General features: G+C 40.7%; 1 protein-coding gene across 4 annotated transcripts in view; it reads left to right on the top strand.

Annotated features, from left to right (window-relative positions):
* atf7ip (activating transcription factor 7 interacting protein) overlaps nt 1-19,274 on the top strand; it is a 31,602-nt gene that overhangs the window by 7,950 nt on the left and 4,378 nt on the right. For 3 of the 4 annotated variants that reach the window (XM_034130134.1, XM_034130131.1, XM_034130133.1), the window contains exons 2-8: nt 13,429-13,481; nt 14,403-14,912; nt 15,065-15,566; nt 15,935-16,113; nt 16,237-16,374; nt 16,492-16,563; nt 17,416-17,534. In XM_034130134.1, coding sequence (XP_033986025.1) covers nt 14,409-14,912; nt 15,065-15,566; nt 15,935-16,113; nt 16,237-16,374; nt 16,492-16,563; nt 17,416-17,534 — 1,514 coding nt within the window. In that variant the 5' untranslated portion in view covers nt 13,429-13,481; nt 14,403-14,408. Of the gene's footprint in view, nt 1-8,931; nt 8,986-13,428; nt 13,482-14,402; nt 14,913-15,064; nt 15,567-15,934; nt 16,114-16,236; nt 16,375-16,491; nt 16,564-17,415; nt 17,535-19,274 lie in introns of those variants that run through there. The other variant, XM_034130132.1, reaches the window with a different exon arrangement.

Raw genomic sequence — 19,274 nt, 5'->3', positions numbered from 1 at the left:
AATGGTTTTTGTGTTAATGTAATAGCAGTTAAAACAGGACCGGTCAAATTTGACTGCGAACACTAAAGTAAGGGGGGGGGAAACAAACACAACAGGAGGGTTAAAGTCCAGGGAAAGATAGACTTGCACTAGAATAAACACATTTTGCACATTTGCAGTATTTATATTTACGCAAGTAAAGGTATCAGTCGACTGTGATTGGTTGCTCCTCGTCACTCGGGGGGCGGGGGCTCCCGCAACATCTTGCAAGAAACAGCGTCTGAGGGCTTCTTAACATTTAACAAACTATGAATGTGTCATACCCACGGGAAGAAACTCAGCTACCTGACGATATGAACCATTTTTACCGAAACAAAACACAAGTCTAACGCCGAGCCTCTGAATTAGCACTAAGCGAAAGAGTACTAACGCACTTAGCACATAACTCACAGTAGAATTATTTTATACTTCATCGGATCTGCACAAACTAGATATCATATGAAAGCTGAGATTCCACAGATTCCAATGGTATAAGTTAGGGCTGTGCAATTAATCGTATTTTAATCTCGATTACGATTTTGGCTTGCAACAATTACGAAAACAGCGTAATCGAAATAAAACGATTATTTTGCTGCATTCCCTTTCGCAATGATGCTCTCAATTTGTCTTGCGTTATACACCCTGCACTTTCACCCCTCCCTAAAAGCCCTCTCGGCCAGGTTGTGTTGTGACTTGCAGTCTGTTTAATAAATCCATATAAACATGTTACAAGGGAAGCTTTAGTTGCCGTGTCTTTATTCTCCGGTCCTCCATGCCCCGGTTTCTAGCATACAGTCAACTTTTACTAACTCGTCAAGCCGGAGCCTCTTAGCTCGCTATTTCTGGTTTCCGGATAAGGGGTTACCAAAATAATAGTAGCAGTCAGTGTTTCCCATACATTGATTTATTTGTGGCGGGCCGCCACAATTAAATATCGTCCGCCACAAATGGATCTCATGAAAAAAAAAAATATTATTATTATTATTATTATTATTATTATTTTTTTTTTTGGTGGTCTAATGGATAGTGAGGTGGGCTGATGATCGGAAGGTTGCGAGTTCAAATCCTGCCTGGAACACCACTACTAGTGTGCCCTTGAGTAAGGCACTTAGCCCTCGGTTACTCCAGGGAGAATGTCCCTGTAATTGGTCATTGTAAGTCGCTTTGGAATAAGGCGTCTGCTAAATGCCTAAATTGTAAATTATATTTTTGGGAGAATAAACCCCACAGATCCTCAACTCCGGTGTGTTTCACTCATTAACAACGCAACACAGAGCAACAAGAACGTTGTCTACAGTAGCCATGAACTCGCATGTATTATCTTATTTGAGGGGGGGGTGGATGCGTGGACCACCCGAATAGGTTAAGGGGCCTTTTGCTTTTCTTGCCGGGGGGGGGGGGGGTGTGGTGTGTCATGACGTCACCGTTTACGTCGCTGATTTTCTCCCCAACGGCGTCGGGTCGATGATCGTGTTGCTTTTATCATACGAAGCCAGATTAAATTAAATAACTACTTCTCAACCCTTATACTTTTCTCCAAAGTGCCGTGGTTCATTAATGTGTTTCAGCGGCATTTACCGACCACTGCAGTGCTGCCCGCTGTTTGGCATCACAACGCTGTTATGAACGTTTCTCTGGTATAAAATGGGTGATGTTAGCATAGCAACCAAAGCTAAACTGACTATCTTGACTACTTGTTGCTATCCTATTGTGGCATAAGCCGTTTTCTACAGGCACATTTTACCGGCGTATTTTTCATTATGATTCTACTTGTGATAGTCGGACATGGCAACCTGTGCAGCCCATGTATTGATTCCATCCGATAGCTGCTATAATACCAAACAAAACGTCTGCCTGCTCTCCACAATGATCAATGACAGCGAACGGATGGTCAAAGTAAGGTACAAATAAACAGAATCAAACTAAGCTTGGTTAGTGTTGCCTGACTTTATAAAAACATTTTTTTTTAATAAGTGTGTGGTTGCGTTCTAGTCACTTTGGTCAGCGCTACTGCTTGTTACAACTTTCATTTGCCGTACTCGCCATAAACTGTTCTTGCTCAGGTTGATCCCGCCCCTGTCCCTGCCCCCTCCGACGTAAGCGTGACGTATGCAGTTTTCTGTGCTTAGAGCCGGCTCCGCTGCAGTGTGAACAGGAAAAAACTGTGCTTATAAGGCTCTAGCTCCGAACCGGCCCTGGAACCGCGTTGGTGTGAAAGGGGCATGAGAGCTGTAACCCAGCTTCCGGTTTTGGGCATGCTGGCTGCGCATCACTCTGATTCACCAATGGTAATGTTTAGATGGATTTAGGAACTCCCTCTCGATTCTATTGGCTCTATCGGTTAAAAAGAGGTGTCAATCATCAAAATCGACCGATGGGTTCCAGAGATATGGCAAATACACCCAAATGACCCCAGAGGTGGGTTTTTTTTCTTCTAAACCTCTCTTAAAAGGTCAAATTTAACTTGTTTTGCATCAATCTTGATACAGAGTACCTTTTTTACTATATTCAATCTGAATCTACTTTAAAATAAAAACATCTATATTGATTCTGACTTTTCTACATCCAACTCACAGGTGTATCATTGCTTTGAGAAAAAAGATTATTAATTTACCCCTTTTAGAAGTGAAGATATAGTCATTTGTTCTGGGCATGTCATTTTCGAGCCTGAAACCTAAAAAACAGGCTCAGTGTTAACAGGTTAAGAGAGGAATTGCTTGGTATTGTCTGCATGGCTGAAGCAATTGCAAATTTAAAGTAAAAAGACACTCCTGGAATCTGCCGCTAAATAAAATATCAAACGATTTATGTGCATGGCATTATGAATAAGCTAGCTTAGTTAGTCAACTCATTATGCTTCTGTTACCTTGAATAGTGTTCGTATCTCCAGCTGGTCTGGGGAAAACATGCAGAGCTGGATAGAGAAGTCAAACACATTTTTATTGTTCCTTTTGGAATGTTGCCAAAATTGGAACCCGTAAATCCAACTTAAAAATCTGTGCGTGAAGAGTGTGATTCAGATGCTATTCGACAAATTTGTTGTAAAACTTACTGACGCGGACGTCTGCCGACAGGTGACATTTGGTGCCTCAATGCGAACTCCTAGGGCATGAACCAGAGCACTTACAGCTGAGCGCTGAACCGCCACGTTTACTAGACACACTAGTCACACTTCATCACAGCGTGGTATGCTACCTGCAGCAGGACAGACCAGATAGCTCAGACCTGATTTTGGAGCATTGTCTCCTACACATTACCATCCTTTACCCAATTCACCCTGCCCGCCACCTCTTCAAACCACTCCCCTGTGACAGGCCTGACAGGAAGTGCACACACCATAAGCCTGAGGTGCAGCTTTCTCCCTGAAGAAGACAAACTGTTGAACGTGGCCTGACACAATGAATAGCACATTGAGTACTGCCTATATTTTGACTTTTTTATATATTGCTTTTGTTTTGCTTTGTATTGTTGTGTTGTACAGTAGTATACTGAAAATAAGGTGTCTTATTTATTAAAAGAATTGTCCAGTGTTCAATGAAACTCGATGCTTCGAGACACTTTTAATTTTATATAATTGTATTTTATATAATTGCTAATTATAGCAATAAGTCAACATTACACAGATGTGTAAAATGACATAGGAATTGTATTGTTAAACAAGATGTTTCCCGTTTCAGATTAAAAAAAAAAAAACTAAATTCAACAAAACAGTGTTTAACATTTCTTTTTTTTACTAAATGGAGCAACACAATATAGCTTTAAGCAGTCAAAGTCAGCCGTTGTTGTGGTAAAAGTGATTATTTTAGCTGTAACTGCGTAAAGCAGCAGCAGCCATTTTGTGCTGTAGCTTTCACTGCAAGCAATCTATCAAAGGGGAAGGGGTGGGGGATGGGAAAGTGTCGAGTAGTTAGCTTGATGACCAATTCAAATCATTAAGCTCAGGAAATGTATCTGTTTGTAATGCCAGTTTTTCACTGAAAATGTAGAAAACCTTTTTTTTCTCATAACTTCTTTCTATAATGACCAGATGTGGGTTTTGGCAGAGAGAAAAAAGAAGCTTATAGCATTTGGCTTGGCCTTTCACAAAAACATCACCATTTTCGCCTATATTTTCATGTAAAAAACGTCTGAGAAATGTGCCATGGTTAGGCTTAAAAGATGAGTGGTTGCTACAAAGACAGAAATACATTTTGATCGAGTGTTTCCCAGAGAATGCGCTGCTCTTATAGGGCATGGGATTTCTACCCATTTAGGAGACTAGAGTTCACCAAGAGTGTTTTCCTGTTCCATATTTGCTAAATTGGTTTTCAAGATATAACCAGTGTCCAAATCATTTAAGTTGTTTTTTGTATTTGTCATTTACCTCTATAGCTCCTCCCTTGTTGGTGAGAACCCCTTTCTACTGAAATGGTTTAGTCCATGCTTGGCTGTAGAACTCCAGACAAGCAGACTGCTGGTGTGGGGGAGGGGAATTAGCGTTCGGTGTAAGGCTGTGGACTTCAGCTCTGACTTATTGGTGCTAGCTATAGCTTATGCAATATAATTTAAACTGTACTTACTCTAAATGTCTTCTTTAGGTTATAAGAGTTTTTACCAGAAAATGTCGTGCATTTAAGTTCTGAAATTACCTAAAATATTACTATTACTTCTGGTAACCTAGGCTACTTTTATTTCATGACTGGTGTTTTATGTTTATACTTTGGTAACATGTATTGTTTTTTGTTGCTTTGATAGTGACATCCCTGGTCTGCGCATGTCTAAAGTAAAATCACTATGTACTTGCTTGATTCACATGGAAGATTCTGGTTCTGCCTACCCACACCCCCTCCCTATATACCCCTCCGTCCCTCTGCTCAGCTTCTGCTAATATCCATTTGCTCAAAAGCAAAGAAAAAATCTCAGTAGAAATCACGCGTTCAAGTTTAGGCAATGGTAAGCTAAGAAGCAGTGCTTTTGAACGATTGATGAACAGGTTAACTATGTTTCCTTTTAATAGTAATATTTGGTGAGTTTAAATTGTTAACCCTCATGTTTGTTTTTGTCATTTCTATACTTAAAACACTGTTAGATTTCACAGATTCGTACAGTGGCCTTAATACAACAGAGGAACTAAGAGAACTAAGAGTTCTTAACACCATAAGTGAGAATAGAATGCAATGGGAGCAAATTACTTTTCCTGGCAGTTCACCTAGCTTGTGTTACATATATTGATGATCGAGCTACATCCTCATACAGCCTGCATTGGCAAAACTGAAGCCTCTCCTTGCATGCATTGAGTGAAAGGCAGGGTATCCCCTTGGTTGTCAGTCCGTCACAGAGCTAACATCTAGACAGCCAACATTTCCACACTCACTACCATACCCCTGGGCACTGTTTTCACCTGACCTGCATGATTATTAACTGATCAGAATCTACCCAAAAAAAAACATGCTGAGTGATTACTGAAATCACCGCTTGTAAGTATGAGGTGCAATCAGTAGCGGAGTGAATATCAATATGGACTAGTCTGACTATTATTATACTTTGAGCATGTCTCGGGAGAACGGTCGACCAAGTAATGTTCGAATCAAATCAATAAAATAATAATATGGATTCCTTTTTTTAAATAGGAAAACAAAACCAAATGTTTACAGCCAGCGCATGTATTTAGCCCTGATTGGTGGAACAGGTGAAGCAGGCAACGTGCAACATTTGAACGGCAAAATTAGCTTTTTCATTAACCCTAAACTTCCAATTCAATGTCCAGGTGAGAACTACACCTGCACATAGGAATAACTCGTAGGTTGCTGCCACACCATGTCCCTTTGTTGTTCTAGCTATGGCAAGCTCTATTGGCTGTGTGTCGCTGCGCAGAGTGGACCAGGTGGCCATTTTGAGATTCAGTGGATCCAGATGCAGTCAGTGAGTGTGGGGGAGGGGAGGACTGCGCACTGTGCGCAGACATTTTGGAATGCATGATCTGCTCTGTCTGACAGTTTCTTTCCACTCAGTATTTAGCCTGCATACAAAAATGTCTAATATTATACAACTGTTAACGTTTTTTTTATCTTAGGACCACCAGCATCCATAGTACTTTCTGTTGGAAAACAGCTAAGTATAAGGTTTACTGTTTGGCATTTGTGTTGAAGCAGTAACTGCAGCCTGAAAGAAAGAAAACAACAGTCTTTTATTACCAGGTTATCTACATGTAGGTTCATAAAACATTAAGCAGTTCTGAATGCATGTGAGGTGGAAAAAAAATAAAAGCATTTAGTTTTGTTTACTCTTCAGTCATAGCTTAGAAAACAGTGAAGCTAAACAAGGATTTAGAGCAAAATGACCAAGATAAACATTATCTCTTTTAGGTGTCAGATATAGATCCATATAGCAGTATGGAGATTTCTGCAGATACTCTCCTTTTTTCTTAGGAGGCGGGGTTTGTTACAGGATCTGCTCAGCCTGTGCTCAGCATGCTGCTCGAAGCAGCGCTGGTGGCCATTTTGTGTTTCTGCAGTAACAGAAATGAGGGCAGTTCAAAGAATGCACCGCATGGTTTTTATTTACTTCCACAACAGGGCTTTTAATAATGGCAGATGAAAGTTGCAAACAAGTTGATTGTAGTAACGCATTACATGTCCAGTATAATATAATCGTTTCTGTTTTAAATCCCAAAGTCAAATCAGGAAATTACTTAAAATAAACTATTTTCTAAAGAAATACACCGGGAAAAACGTATATAAGAAAAAGTTATAATTCACAAAATACGTTTTTAGGTGGGTTTATTGTTCCACTTGAGAAAGCAACCACCCCCGTTTGGAATGGTTCAGTCTGCTTTACAGCAGTCCTTCCTGCTGTGGGAGAGACAGGGCGGGAGAGGCTGCTAACTGTGTCAACCAGGGCTCTAATTTCATGCTGTGCGTAGCTAGCACGGGACTGGGTGCCTAAAACCGAAATTTCTTGCAAGTAAATAAAAAAACGTGGTATATCTTTTACTGAGACAATCTTTAAATCTCCAATGTGGTCATTAAGTCAAGAATGACAGGTGGTTACATTTGTTATATTAAATGAAAAGTTTATTTTTACAAAAGAAAATCATAAATCACAGCAAACAAAAACTAGTGATTAAGCACATTTTCAAATGAAGTTTGACTATCGATTACTTGAACCATTTTTCCTTTTATCTAGTTTGTTTTTAACGCCCCTCCCCCACCCACCCCTCCCCCTATCAGAATGGTTGAGTCCATGTTTGACTTCAAGAGGTTGTGAGAGGAAGAGAGAGGGTGCGTGGGTGTGCTGGTGTGTGTGTGTGTGTGAGAGAGAGACAGACACAGAGAGAGATGGGGGAGGGTGGGTGCAGCTGCCTCTTGAGTGTGCTGTGTGAGTGCAGTTTAGCGCTGGCTGTGCGCTGCTAGCTAGGCCCTGACTTTAGTGCACGTTGTTCTGCTTTGTCATGTTAAACTGACTTTATTTGTTTTGCATGTTATACCTGCTTAAGTTTGATGGCACATGTAATAAGTTGTTATCTTTTTATTTTGTTTCTCATTGTCCCCCTCCAAATTGTCATAGCAACAGCATAAATATATACAGGATTGTGTATAAATAAATATCTCCAAAGCCTGTGTTTTTATCGAATCAGTATTCACATATCATTTATAGAGCAAGAGACATTCGTAAAGGTGGATAGGCTGTATAGCGGGATTTTTTCTGGGGGTTAAAGGAGGACTTGGTTTTGAGCTGTTTCAACTTTAAACATTAAAGATGACTTTAAAACCCTCAATGCCAGTGTATTAGCAATTTCCATCAAGAACTGAGGAAACCTGCTGTGGATTACCTCACCGTTGGAAATAAAAAGGGATCCCAGCCAGAGGGATCCTTGGGTTTTTCTTTTTTCTTCCTGTAGCTTAACAGCAACTGTTAGCATAAGCACAATATATACAAGGGTAGATATGCAATATCATATGACATTGTCAGTAAGCTTTGGTCCAAAGTCGTGAAGTAATTTAGGGGATAGTTGACTGACGCGACGTGGTGAGCAGCGGCACGTGTGCCCGGTTTAATAATAATAATAAATTTGATTTTATTGCGCTTTTCCTTATGCTCAAAGACGCTTTACATAAAATAAGTTAGTGCATTTAGTGCACAGCCCCTCCAGGGACTATGTTATATGTTTTCGGTTCAGACAAATTATGTCTAAGTTTCAGAGGACAGGGGAGGCAAAATACATTTGAATGGAAAGAGTTTATTTACAGCAGTTTCTTATTTTGACTTTAGTTTAACTGTTAAGAAGAATGCTATAGCACAAGCAGACGACTTACAACAATGCTATGTAAATGGTTCATTGAAAAATAGTTTTATATTTTAACCTAATGGGTGGGGAAAATAATAAACATTAAGGTCAAGTGCTGCAGTATTCCTGTTTTGCAGTGTTGTCCTTGATCTTTTTTTTTTAACATTAACCTTTACTTGCCTATGGTGTTTTTTTAGATAGGAAACTCCCCCCTTCCTCTTACCCGAATGGTTTAGTCCGTGCTGGCTGTAGATTTCCATACTGTGGACTAGTTTGTGCTAGAGTTGGGGGATGGGTGTTGCCAAGCAACAATCATTGCAGTGTCCTTCCCCTCAGTCTGTGCGCTGCTAGCTAGGGCTGGTGTTGAAATCACCACGCTGTAGTTAAATGTTTTACCCACAAGATTTGTATAAAGATGTGACCTTCAAATATATTATTTTTGAGTTTTATATAATGCTCTGTCAGGAGTTATGAACAGACTTTTTCTTTTTATAGGTTAAATTGTTTTCTATTCTAGGCTCATGTAGGCAACACATCCTTAATAGTACAAACCCCCCATCCCCCCCTCCCCCTCCATTAACAAGATGGACTAGTCCTAAATGAGCCCCTCCTCATTTCTTTTGTGTTCCTTCTGGCCTCTCAGCCTGCTTCCACAACCAACAAATACATGGAAGGCCTCAATCCCACACGTACTGCTAAAGGTTGATTTTGGATTTTTCTCCGTTTTAAAGCATGTTTAACATTTCTGTCTGTCATTTGAATGTAACTCAATGTTTGTCATTGCATCCTCACTCTTGTTCTGGATTAGATTGTGATACCTACTCAGAGTGCTATGCTAGTCATAGTACATTGAGCTTTGGCTTGTTGTTAATGTTTATTGTGAGTTGTTTTTTTAACACGAAACATAACTTTCAGTCTTTCTTTGTGTTTCAAGGAGTTTGCTGTAAATTAATTCTAATGTAGCTGACAATGGAAAATACATGTTGTTAGCCGCAGCGCTGTGCGCGATAGTAGTGTTGCGCATGCTATTCAAACATTGTTTGAACCTGGTTGCACTTGAATCTTTAGGATCAGGATCTGAAGATGTTAATTTTAGTCATGCCTGTTCTGTGTCCAACATGTGTATGTATTTATAGTAGGGCTGCACGATATTGGAAAAAACTGACATTGCGATTTTTCCCCCCGCTTCGATATATATTGCGATATGAAAACATACATGAATTGAAGAAAAGACAGTTTTTTTTCCCCGCAAACCATCCTTTCTTGAACTGTAATGCTATACAATTGGTATTTTTTAACTATATTTAACCGGATGAAGGATTTTAGTCACGGACGTCTGGATCTTAAGTTATCAGAGCAACAAGCTGAGCTAGCTCGGTTAGCAGCGCCGAACTGCCCTGGAGAAACACATGAAACTACTTTATTCAGTGTTTTTACCTTTAATCACCGGGTCCGTTTGCTTTGGGGATTTGATTGTGATTGGTGGTTTGCTGTGCATGCAAAGCCTGCATGTCACTCACTCAAGTACCCCTGACATGAGAGCCGCGCAAGTTTTCCTTTTGTAGCAAGCAGCAAAATAATTGTAACATGACGTGTTTTAGTTAATTTGCCTACTTAATATGCCTTAAAAAAAAAAAAAAAAAAAGTTTAAAATTAAAAAAAATTGCACGTCCTGCGATGTGAATATCGCGCATGCGCATATCGCGATTATCGTCACGACACGATATATCGTGCAGCCCTAATTTATAGCAGTGTCAACATATTGGTAGTTGTGTGATATTTCTGTTTGTATGATCTCATAAATGTCACACATTTTAAGCGTCTTCAGTGCTAACAATCGTTTGGTCGGCCAGTCTGGCAACACATAAACTCATATGGTCCGAAGCTTTTGTCAGCTTTTTGCCAGGATCGGGGCATCTATTAATCATCACAAACATATTGTAGATTTATACGGGTCAAAGAAGCCACTACAACGTAAGAGTCGATTTGAACCATCAAAATGGTGCTCTATTTCTTTTTTGCCTGAAGTGGGCTTAATTGCTCTGCTGGTTGACACACAGGGCCAGTGTAGATACGTTTATTAAACTTGCCTGTTGCTGTGTATTTATTCATGCACCACTGTGTTTCACTCGCATTTAGTTTTATATTTTGGTGATAAATTCCCTTTATTGATTGTAGCATAATGCATTTCCAAACAAAAGTTTAAAAATTGATTGGTGTCACGTACTAATCAAATGTAAAAGTACCTAGGAATAACTGGTATCAGGGCCTCATTAAAAACATAACACCACCTGGATGCTGTTATTGGAAGGCCTACAAGTTTTGGCAAGTTGCACATGTACCGTACAATAAGTTACTTTTTTTCTGATACACCAGGCCGAAATCGGCCGTTTTCGTTAGTCGGACGACGAAGCGTGCCCTGTCGCCCAAACTCAATTTGGTGTGTCCCGCACCGTCGGCCGTGACACGCCTTATTTGGCCTTTCATGGCCGACGCACGGCCACAGGCAGTCGGACAAAGAAATCACTCTGATTGGCTGTTCAGCTAGCGAATCAGTGCATGAGAAGCAAAACGGTTGCTTGAGAATGTCTTCCACAAGCAACACTCCAATGGCTGATAGCTCCAGTACCGCACGAAACATGTTTTCGATGGACGAGAGTGAAAATGGAACGCACACGCTATTTGTTGTTTGTTTAGATCACGCAGTCTGTTCTTCTTCTCTGTCTTCCGGTTGTTGCCTCTTTTGAATGACTAATACACACTACCGCCGCCTGCTGGTAAGGAGAGTTATTGCCACTCACGCATGCGCAGTTCGTACGTGCTCGGCTGAAGTCTTTGCGGTGTGTTCCAGTGCGACACATGGCCAAGATGCAGGAGAACACGGCGACGCAACAGTCGGCGTCGGCGAGTTCTCTGGTGACTGCTTGGTGTGTCAGGGCCTTTACTTTTGGGTTTGTGTTCTATATTCACATTGTCTTCTGAGAAGCTTTGAATCTGGATGAGGGAGATGTCATACTACTAAAATAAGGGGTTTCATTTCAATGAACCCATTTCAACCATTAATGTGATATGTTTTTCCCCAAAGAGAAAGGTTTCATCTTCCTCTTCACCTTGTGGTAGGAATGCCAAGTTTGTTTTTAGCTTGGCATTACAGAGGCTTAACTTTAGAGTGTTCCTGCTGCAGGGCTGACTCCCTGGTCCCCCAGTTCTCCAATTGTTTTGATTTTGAGAGACCTGCAACTTTGTGACATACGATTAGCAACTACATGGCTAGTCACTTGGTGTCGAAATAGTGTGTTGCAGAGGCAAACTTCTCATACAATAACAAGCACCGATGTTGCATATGGTATCACATATTCAGACATAAAATTAGACACATTAGTGAACAAAAAGGTTGTCTCGGCTAGGAATACAATTTTGAAATGAATATTCCTATGTGGTTATCATGCTGTCTGGAGTGTTAAAGCACGAGTGAGGATCTGTGTGCATCTATGCTGTTTAGGTTAATTGAGTAGGCATTTTTATTTTGAAGACTTTTAGACATAACTTGAGTTACGCAGTTAATGCCACACCCAGCCTGTGCATACTGATCCCATCGCATAATGGTTGTCTTCTGCATTACTCAAGAGTCTCCGAGGTTCAGCAGTGCACTCACTTACATAGCTGCAGAAAGCTTTCTATAAGCTTGACATAAGAATGCGTGCTATTGCTTGGAACGCTGCTTTTGTAGATACTGTACATATAATCTATACCATTAAACAGGACTCAAACATAACTGCCTATAAGAAAGGTCGCGAAGTGCAACTAAAAAGTCTGAGGATTAGCTATAGCATTTTTCTACAGAGCTGAATAAAGAGATAAATATCACTCTAATAATGTTTAACTTTGGCTTTTATATCTATTTGTTTAATCAAATATAATTTATACTACATTTTGTTTGCATTGTCAATATTCTTAAGCATCTGGCCTTATAGAAAATGTTATTAATCAGGGTTGTGCTGCAACCTGATAACTGACAGAGAATCCAGTTCAGCTAGCTTCTGAGAGCTCAGTCTGGCAGCAAACAGCAGAGCTGACGGCCATTTTGAGTTACTGCACTGAAACCAGGCGCAGCAAATGAGGCCGTAGGAAGGGGGAGGGGGAACTGTGCACTGCGCAGTGTGCAATAACATGGGAATGTTATATGTACCAGTTATCGTGCTCACAACTTACAACGCTCTTTATTTATTGATTAATATCTGATAATGCTGACTTTTTGCATGCTGCTTTCCTAGGTCAAGTTGAATGCAACTTTGCAGAAATATCTTCTCACTAGTTTTAAAATCAGGGATTGTTATCAATGCAGGAAGCATGGTAGCTGGTATGAAAGCAGAGAAGGAGATATGTGTATGCGCAAGCAACTTCAGAGTGCTGCTGAGTTTTACTGTGTAAAGTCAGTCCAGATCAGTCTCCTGAGTGAAGTTGTATTTTCTTTATGCATGTGACAACCTGCCAAGTTGCAAAAATAGTACGCATAGCTAATTCAAACATGTTGGAGATCGAGGCCTTCAGATGGCTCTGTCAGCAATGCAGTAACAGTAAAGCGAACACACTTTACGGTGTGAAGCGGAAGCAGCTCTGACCAGATAAGATTTGAGCGGTTATGTGAATGATAAACGGCTTTGTGTTCTGTTCCTTGGCTTATACCAACAGACAGATTTAACTAGTATCTAGAATATGTCTGCTTTTTGTTGTTAACGCTGATTGTTGTGGACCAACTGTGGCTTGGGAAAACCTCTCCTGCAGTTTGAGGCCTCGTTCTGTCTGGAATATTTTTCTTCTTCACCTGTGTGATTGGTTAACGTGTCACGTCTTGAATTGGGATCCCTTTGGCTTAGAGAAATAGCTTAATCACTTTGTAAATATGTTTTGGCAACATTCTCAGAAAATACCTAATCGTTCGATATATACTTGTCTTTTGTGTCTAGATGGTGGTCAGTTAATTCTAAATAAATAAAACAGTAAGATTTGCTGAAATGTAAAGTAACCCTCAAATACATTAATCTCCTTTTTGAAGTCTTTTAAGGGCTCAGTTACAGTTCCTATTTTGAATAGTTACGGTACATAAACTGTACTAAAAAAATCTGTCTCTTTTTTTCTCTCAGGTTTTCAAAGAATTTGGTGGTAAACCCAAGAGGAAGAACCTTTCGGGTTGAAGGTGAGTTACTGACAGATTATTTCAATAATTTCTGCTGCCTTTTGTTTTATATCACAGCAACTCCATTTCGCTACTCAGTGTAAATTGTGATTTTAACTTTTCACTTTCTCCCGAAGCACACATATTCATCATCATTTTGTCTGACTCTCATAAAATCACATTTTAATCATCACATTCATATGTGCATATGAGATGAATATATATTGAATAAACATGTATACAATCTCACAACTAGCCTCAACACTACAATGTGAGAAACATTCAAATATATGTACGGAAAATCCTCCTGGTTTTGCATAACCTCTTAACTGCTGCCGACACAGCCTCTAAAAGCCTGTTCTGATTGGCTGAAGATTGAACCAATAGGAACGTGGGGGGATGGGAGGCAGATTTGGGTTGCTGCTTTTAACTTCAATGTCATTTCTAGTCTCTGAATCAGGGGCTTAGGTAAACATGAAATCAACCGGTTAATCAAAAGAAATTAAGAAAAAATGAATTGGAGAGATCCGTTAAAGCTTTAATCACTGACATTAAAAAGCCTTTCTTGCTTAGTGAGCTGCACCTTAACTGCACCCCCCATAGCACAGATATACCAAAAAGTGTTCACACAGGAAGGTTCTGTCTAAATTTGTCACATTTTAGTAAAGAAACAGACTGTCGGGAACTGACCAGTTTTGGAATCATATCTTGGTGACCGAAGAACCTTCTAGAAAATAACAAACAATAAAGCCAAAGGGCTCCACAGAGACCTCTAGTGTTTGCTCTGAAGCTCCGCAGCCATTTCTCCCCTATGCAGTGCATTAAGTCCAGGACAGGTTCATAAGCGATAGACACTATGCTGCTTCCTATTGCAGCTAGCAATAGGGGTTTATAGATCTTAACCACATATTTAACATTGTAATCTCTCCTTTCACTCCACAGGCAGCAATGGAACTTGTTGTGACCGAGGAGAAGAAGAAGATATTCCGTGCTAGGAAAACTATGAAGATCAGTGACCGACAGCAACTGGAGACCCTTCACAGCACTTTGTTGACAGCAGCTCCGGGGATGTCCGAAACTGCTTCGCCACCTCTAATGAATGGCACGCACAAGGAGGATGGACAAAAAGCAGGGTCCAAAGAGCCAAGCACCGCCTCGGACTCAGGCTCCCCTCAAGCTGCATCCCCTGCTTCTCCGTCTACTTTCCTTTCCCTAAATCTGTCTCCTTCCCCTTCCTCTTCACAAAGTTCAAAGGCTAAGGATGACACTTGTAGTCCTTCCACATCTCCATTCCACTCCTTGAACTTAGAACTCAAAAAGATTGAGGAGGAAAAGCCCAAGAAAGGTTCGTCTTTGTCCTCATCAAAGGAATCCGTTCCAGTATCCTCATCAGAATCTAAGGAAAACAAGGAAAAAGAATCTGAGGTGACACCGGCCCTGGAAAAGGAAGAGGTAAATGCTTACGTTTTTTCCCCGACATTGTCTCATAGGGCTTTATTCCAGATTTTTTTCAGACAACCAACGTTAATGTTGAGGTGTGGATAGATTGAGAATCCAAAAACCTTCTAAGTAAGTAACCAATGGTTTATTTTGTTCTTCGCCAGGACGACAAAACTACAACAAAGGACCCCGCTAAGGATTTGCAAAAGGATTCGGTTGAAGGTTTGGCTCCATGTTTGCCCCCTCCAGGATCTAACTGCACAGAACCAATGGATACAGACACTACAAAGGCCAAGGACACTAAGGCGCCCACAACCAAAACGAAGGTTGAAAAGCCTTCTTGCCCCAAAACTACCACTTCTGATTCCCCAAATACTTCTCCTTCCTCATCTCAACCAGCTTCCAACAATATAAAACAAGACAAGGATGTCAAAAAGGATGATGGGAAAAAAGTAAAGGGTGAAAAGGAGGATGGGAAAAAAGTAAAGGGTGAAAAGGAGGATGGGAAAAAAGTAAAGGGTGAAAAGGATGCTGCTAAGAAAGGATCAATGAATGAGGAAAAGATGGATGTGGATATAGTGAAAGTAGAGACCAAAAAGGAAAAAACTGATGTTGGAAAAACCAAAAAAACATCTCGGCCATCTTCCACTCCACCATCTAATACAGGTATGAGACAGTGAATTGTGCCAATCTTCCTGATAGCTTCAAGATCATTTCTCTACATTGATACAGGGGATTAACCACAAGCAGTTATATTAGACATGTCATTTAATATTGTATAAATGCAGACCTTGTTCTTGTACCATTGTAGACTTGGAATGTAAGGCTATGGAAAGGCTTTCTGTTCAATATTTGTTGTCTACTATCCGAAGCCTGGATATATGTTAGTGTTGTTTTAGAAACAAGTGTTGCATGTGGGTGATTGAGACGTCCTTAAAATAGATAAGTGCCAGAAAGCAAATCAATATAAAGTATTTAGGGAAATTAAAAGCTCACATAGAATAACAGATCTCTTTTTCCTTTATTTCCCAAAGTGCAAGAGGAAAAGGGCTCCACCTCCGGAGTGAAGCGCACTTTATCAGAGGGATCTCAAAATGATGTAGAAGCCGTGAAACGTGAGGGGAAGAGACCCAAAGTGGAGCGTGAGGAGTTGGAGGCAGAACTGGAATTTAAATTTACTACAAAAGCTGGCAGTCCCCATAAACTTGAAAAGGTTTGCACCTACACATACACATCATGTTTTCTCTTCAGTCTAAGTGAACTTTCCTTGGAAACCAATGGATACATCTTTACTTAATTGTGCCTTTTAACCCCTTTCTCTAATATTGTTTTCCAGATTGTGCAGCATATCGCAGAAGAGCGGTTGAAGGCCTTGGAGCAGAGCCTTTATGATAAACATTTCCAAGAGCTGAAGGAAAGAGTAGACAAGATCGACTGTGCCACTAAACACCAAACCGCCATTAACACACTCCAAGTAAGTAGACTGTAACATTGTTAAGTAAACCTACATTTACACACACAGTTGTGTAAGATGCTCTTTTGCTGGTTAGTGCTATGTAGTTAAGTGCCTTCCTCTCTACTGTTTGTTTAGGCCAAGATAAACCGACTAACGAAAAAGTTTGGTGAGGCCATTCAGGCATCAGAGAACAAAAGGAAACAGGAGGTAAGACATATTTTTCTTTTGTTGCATGCTAAACACTCCTACACACCAGGGTTTCCGTTAGCTGGTAATTACCGGTTTTTAGCTGGTAAAATAAATTCAAAACCTGCCGGTCAAAATGTCCGGTAATAATTAGGGATGCTCCGATCGATTGGCCGCCGACCATTATCGGCCGATATCCACTCTTAATAGTTTGATCGGTGCTCTCTATAAAGGCCGATCAGGAGAGCTGGATCTGATCGATATGGACATAAACGCGAGTGAAGTATAACGAGAGAGAGATCAGAGATCAGCTGCTGAGTCTGACGGAGACACGCAGCTCTGCATGATCACCTGAAGCCCCGCCCACTGTTTAGCGAGCTGCATGAGAAACTGACGGGCTGTCAGGAGAGAGGGAGGGAGAGGGGAAAAGAGAGGATCCATTTCTCCCGTGTTATTATTCAAAGTTAATGTAAACTTTTGAATAATGTACTTCATCTACTATAAGTAGTTTGTTTGAATGTAATAATTATGTTGTTTGTTGTTTGTGGAATCATTTATTGAAAAATGAATCTGAATTTTTTCGATCTGTTACGATTATAAACTGAAGCAATATAAAAATGACTCCCATTAACTGAGTTTTAAACATCAGCATATCCGGTCATAGTCCAGTAATTACCTGCTAATGGAAACTCTGCTACACAATTCTCATTATTATTATTGAAACATGACCGGTAAGTTTCAAATTTGTCCGGTAAAATAAATTCTTTCCGGACATTTGACCGGCAAGAAAAAGTCCTAGCGGAAACCCTGCTACACACCTAGTATTTAAGTGTTTGTTTCTGATATATATCTGACACTGTCTGATTTCCACAGGCGCTAGCTGCTGTATCTGCTGCTGCATCTGCTGCTGCTGCCGCTGCTGCTGCTGCCGCTGCTGCTGCTGCTGCTGCTGCCAAGACTGTGACTGTTGTAAACAGCTCTCAAGCTCAACGGTAAGTGTCTGTATGACCTCCAAGTCCTTGTCTGGTATTTATTTGGTATTGCCAGACCATTTCATCCTCTTGACTAAACATTTAAAATCAAAACATTTATCAACATTCTCAACATAAATGCATTAAACATGTTATATTTGAATCATACAGCACTACTTGCTGTTTGGTTTTTGTGAGTGAATATCATTTGGTCTTTGTATGAACGTGACAATACCGGACTGAAGCCAGTACTACACATGGAGACGTTCACAGCGTGTATAGATGACATTGTCCCGGGTTGCTATCTGTAATCACAGATACAGAATAAAGATATCCTCCAAATACCGTTTTGGAAACCAAGATTCCATGCCCCTTGTTCGGTTTGTCTGGATCAGCTTTATAAAACTCTTCCAAATAGTTCTTAAGACTTGTTTTGGAATAAACAAACACACATGACAGTCTGTGTGTTGCACCTGCACAGTAACCCCACGTGGGTCCAGGTCCTGAGTCTTGTGACGTTCTACAATGTGAAGCCTAAGCGTTTCCTCAGGCCGTGCAGAGTGTAGTTAAAACTGCACCTCTCCTCCCAACAGCGTGCTCCGTGGGCAGAAAGTAGAGCCGCAGCCTGAGGGGCCCAGAGAGGAAGTGGCGCCCTCTGGTGGAGAGCTTCCTGTTCTGTCTATCAAGAAGGAGAAAGAAGAACAGGAAACAGGGGAGAAACATGACAATAACAATAAAGATACATCAAATAATGTCGATATGGCAAATGAACTGGCGGAATTAAGTGAAGGAAAATGCACGGCAGACATTGAACTCCGCTCAATCACGCCCCACATGGAGTCCGTGCTGTACCACTACTGCCAGAGAAGCTCAGGGCAACCCAGACATGACCGCTACGCATCCTATATTTTCCGCTATCTAGTCACATATGAAATCTACTGTGACTGGCTCTTGAAGGTCAATTATATAGGATCAAATGGCAAGGACGCATTGCCTGTGAATCTAAGGAGGGCGATTAGGATGTACGTCGACCGTCGGTTCCCCATACTGACTTATTACCAGTGGCGAGACATTCAAACCGTTATCAATGAAGTACTGCGAGTTAAGAAAACAGCGGATTTCTTTCGAGTATATGTTGCAAGATAATTTGGGAAGCATACTGGAACAATTATCATCATATAAAATGATATCAGAACATTTATCAATATCACCCTCGTTCATTCTGTCAGCGTTCTTTAATAATGCATTTCACTGAGGGATGTGAATCTGTGAAGTTTTCTTAACAGTTAGTCAGGAAATTGGCCCCATATTTGAAATGGTTGAACTACTGTATACGTGCATATTGATAAATGCTTTGGTGAGAACTCTTAAAGGTGGGGTAGGTAAGTTTGAGAAACCGGCTCGAGATACACTTTTTGTTATATTCCATGGAATGCTCTTAACATCCCGATAGCAATGAATATCTTAAGTGCTTTGACAAAAAATCCATCAAAAAATGTCATCTGTGGAAGCCGTAGTACTGTAAAAAGCACGACCAATCATTTTAGCCGGCCCGGCTAAAATAACTGGATGGCCTACCTGCCTGTCAGCCTTCCATCTGTGCACAAACTTATCTCGTGCCCTCATTGGTCATGTGCGCGTTCGTGTGTTTTGGAGGAGGGGCTCTGTAAGGAAGTGGCAGATTTTTTCCGGTTGTGTATTTTCAAATTCTAGCGCACTCGAGCTGGTTTCTCCAAAATTACCTACCCCACCTTTAATTCA

This window comes from Trematomus bernacchii, unplaced genomic scaffold (genome assembly GCF_902827165.1).
Source record: "Trematomus bernacchii unplaced genomic scaffold, fTreBer1.1, whole genome shotgun sequence".
Taxonomy (NCBI): domain Eukaryota; kingdom Metazoa; phylum Chordata; class Actinopteri; order Perciformes; family Nototheniidae; genus Trematomus; species Trematomus bernacchii.
Note: the sequence above shows the minus strand (reverse complement) of the source record. Positions and strands in the feature narration are given on the sequence as shown.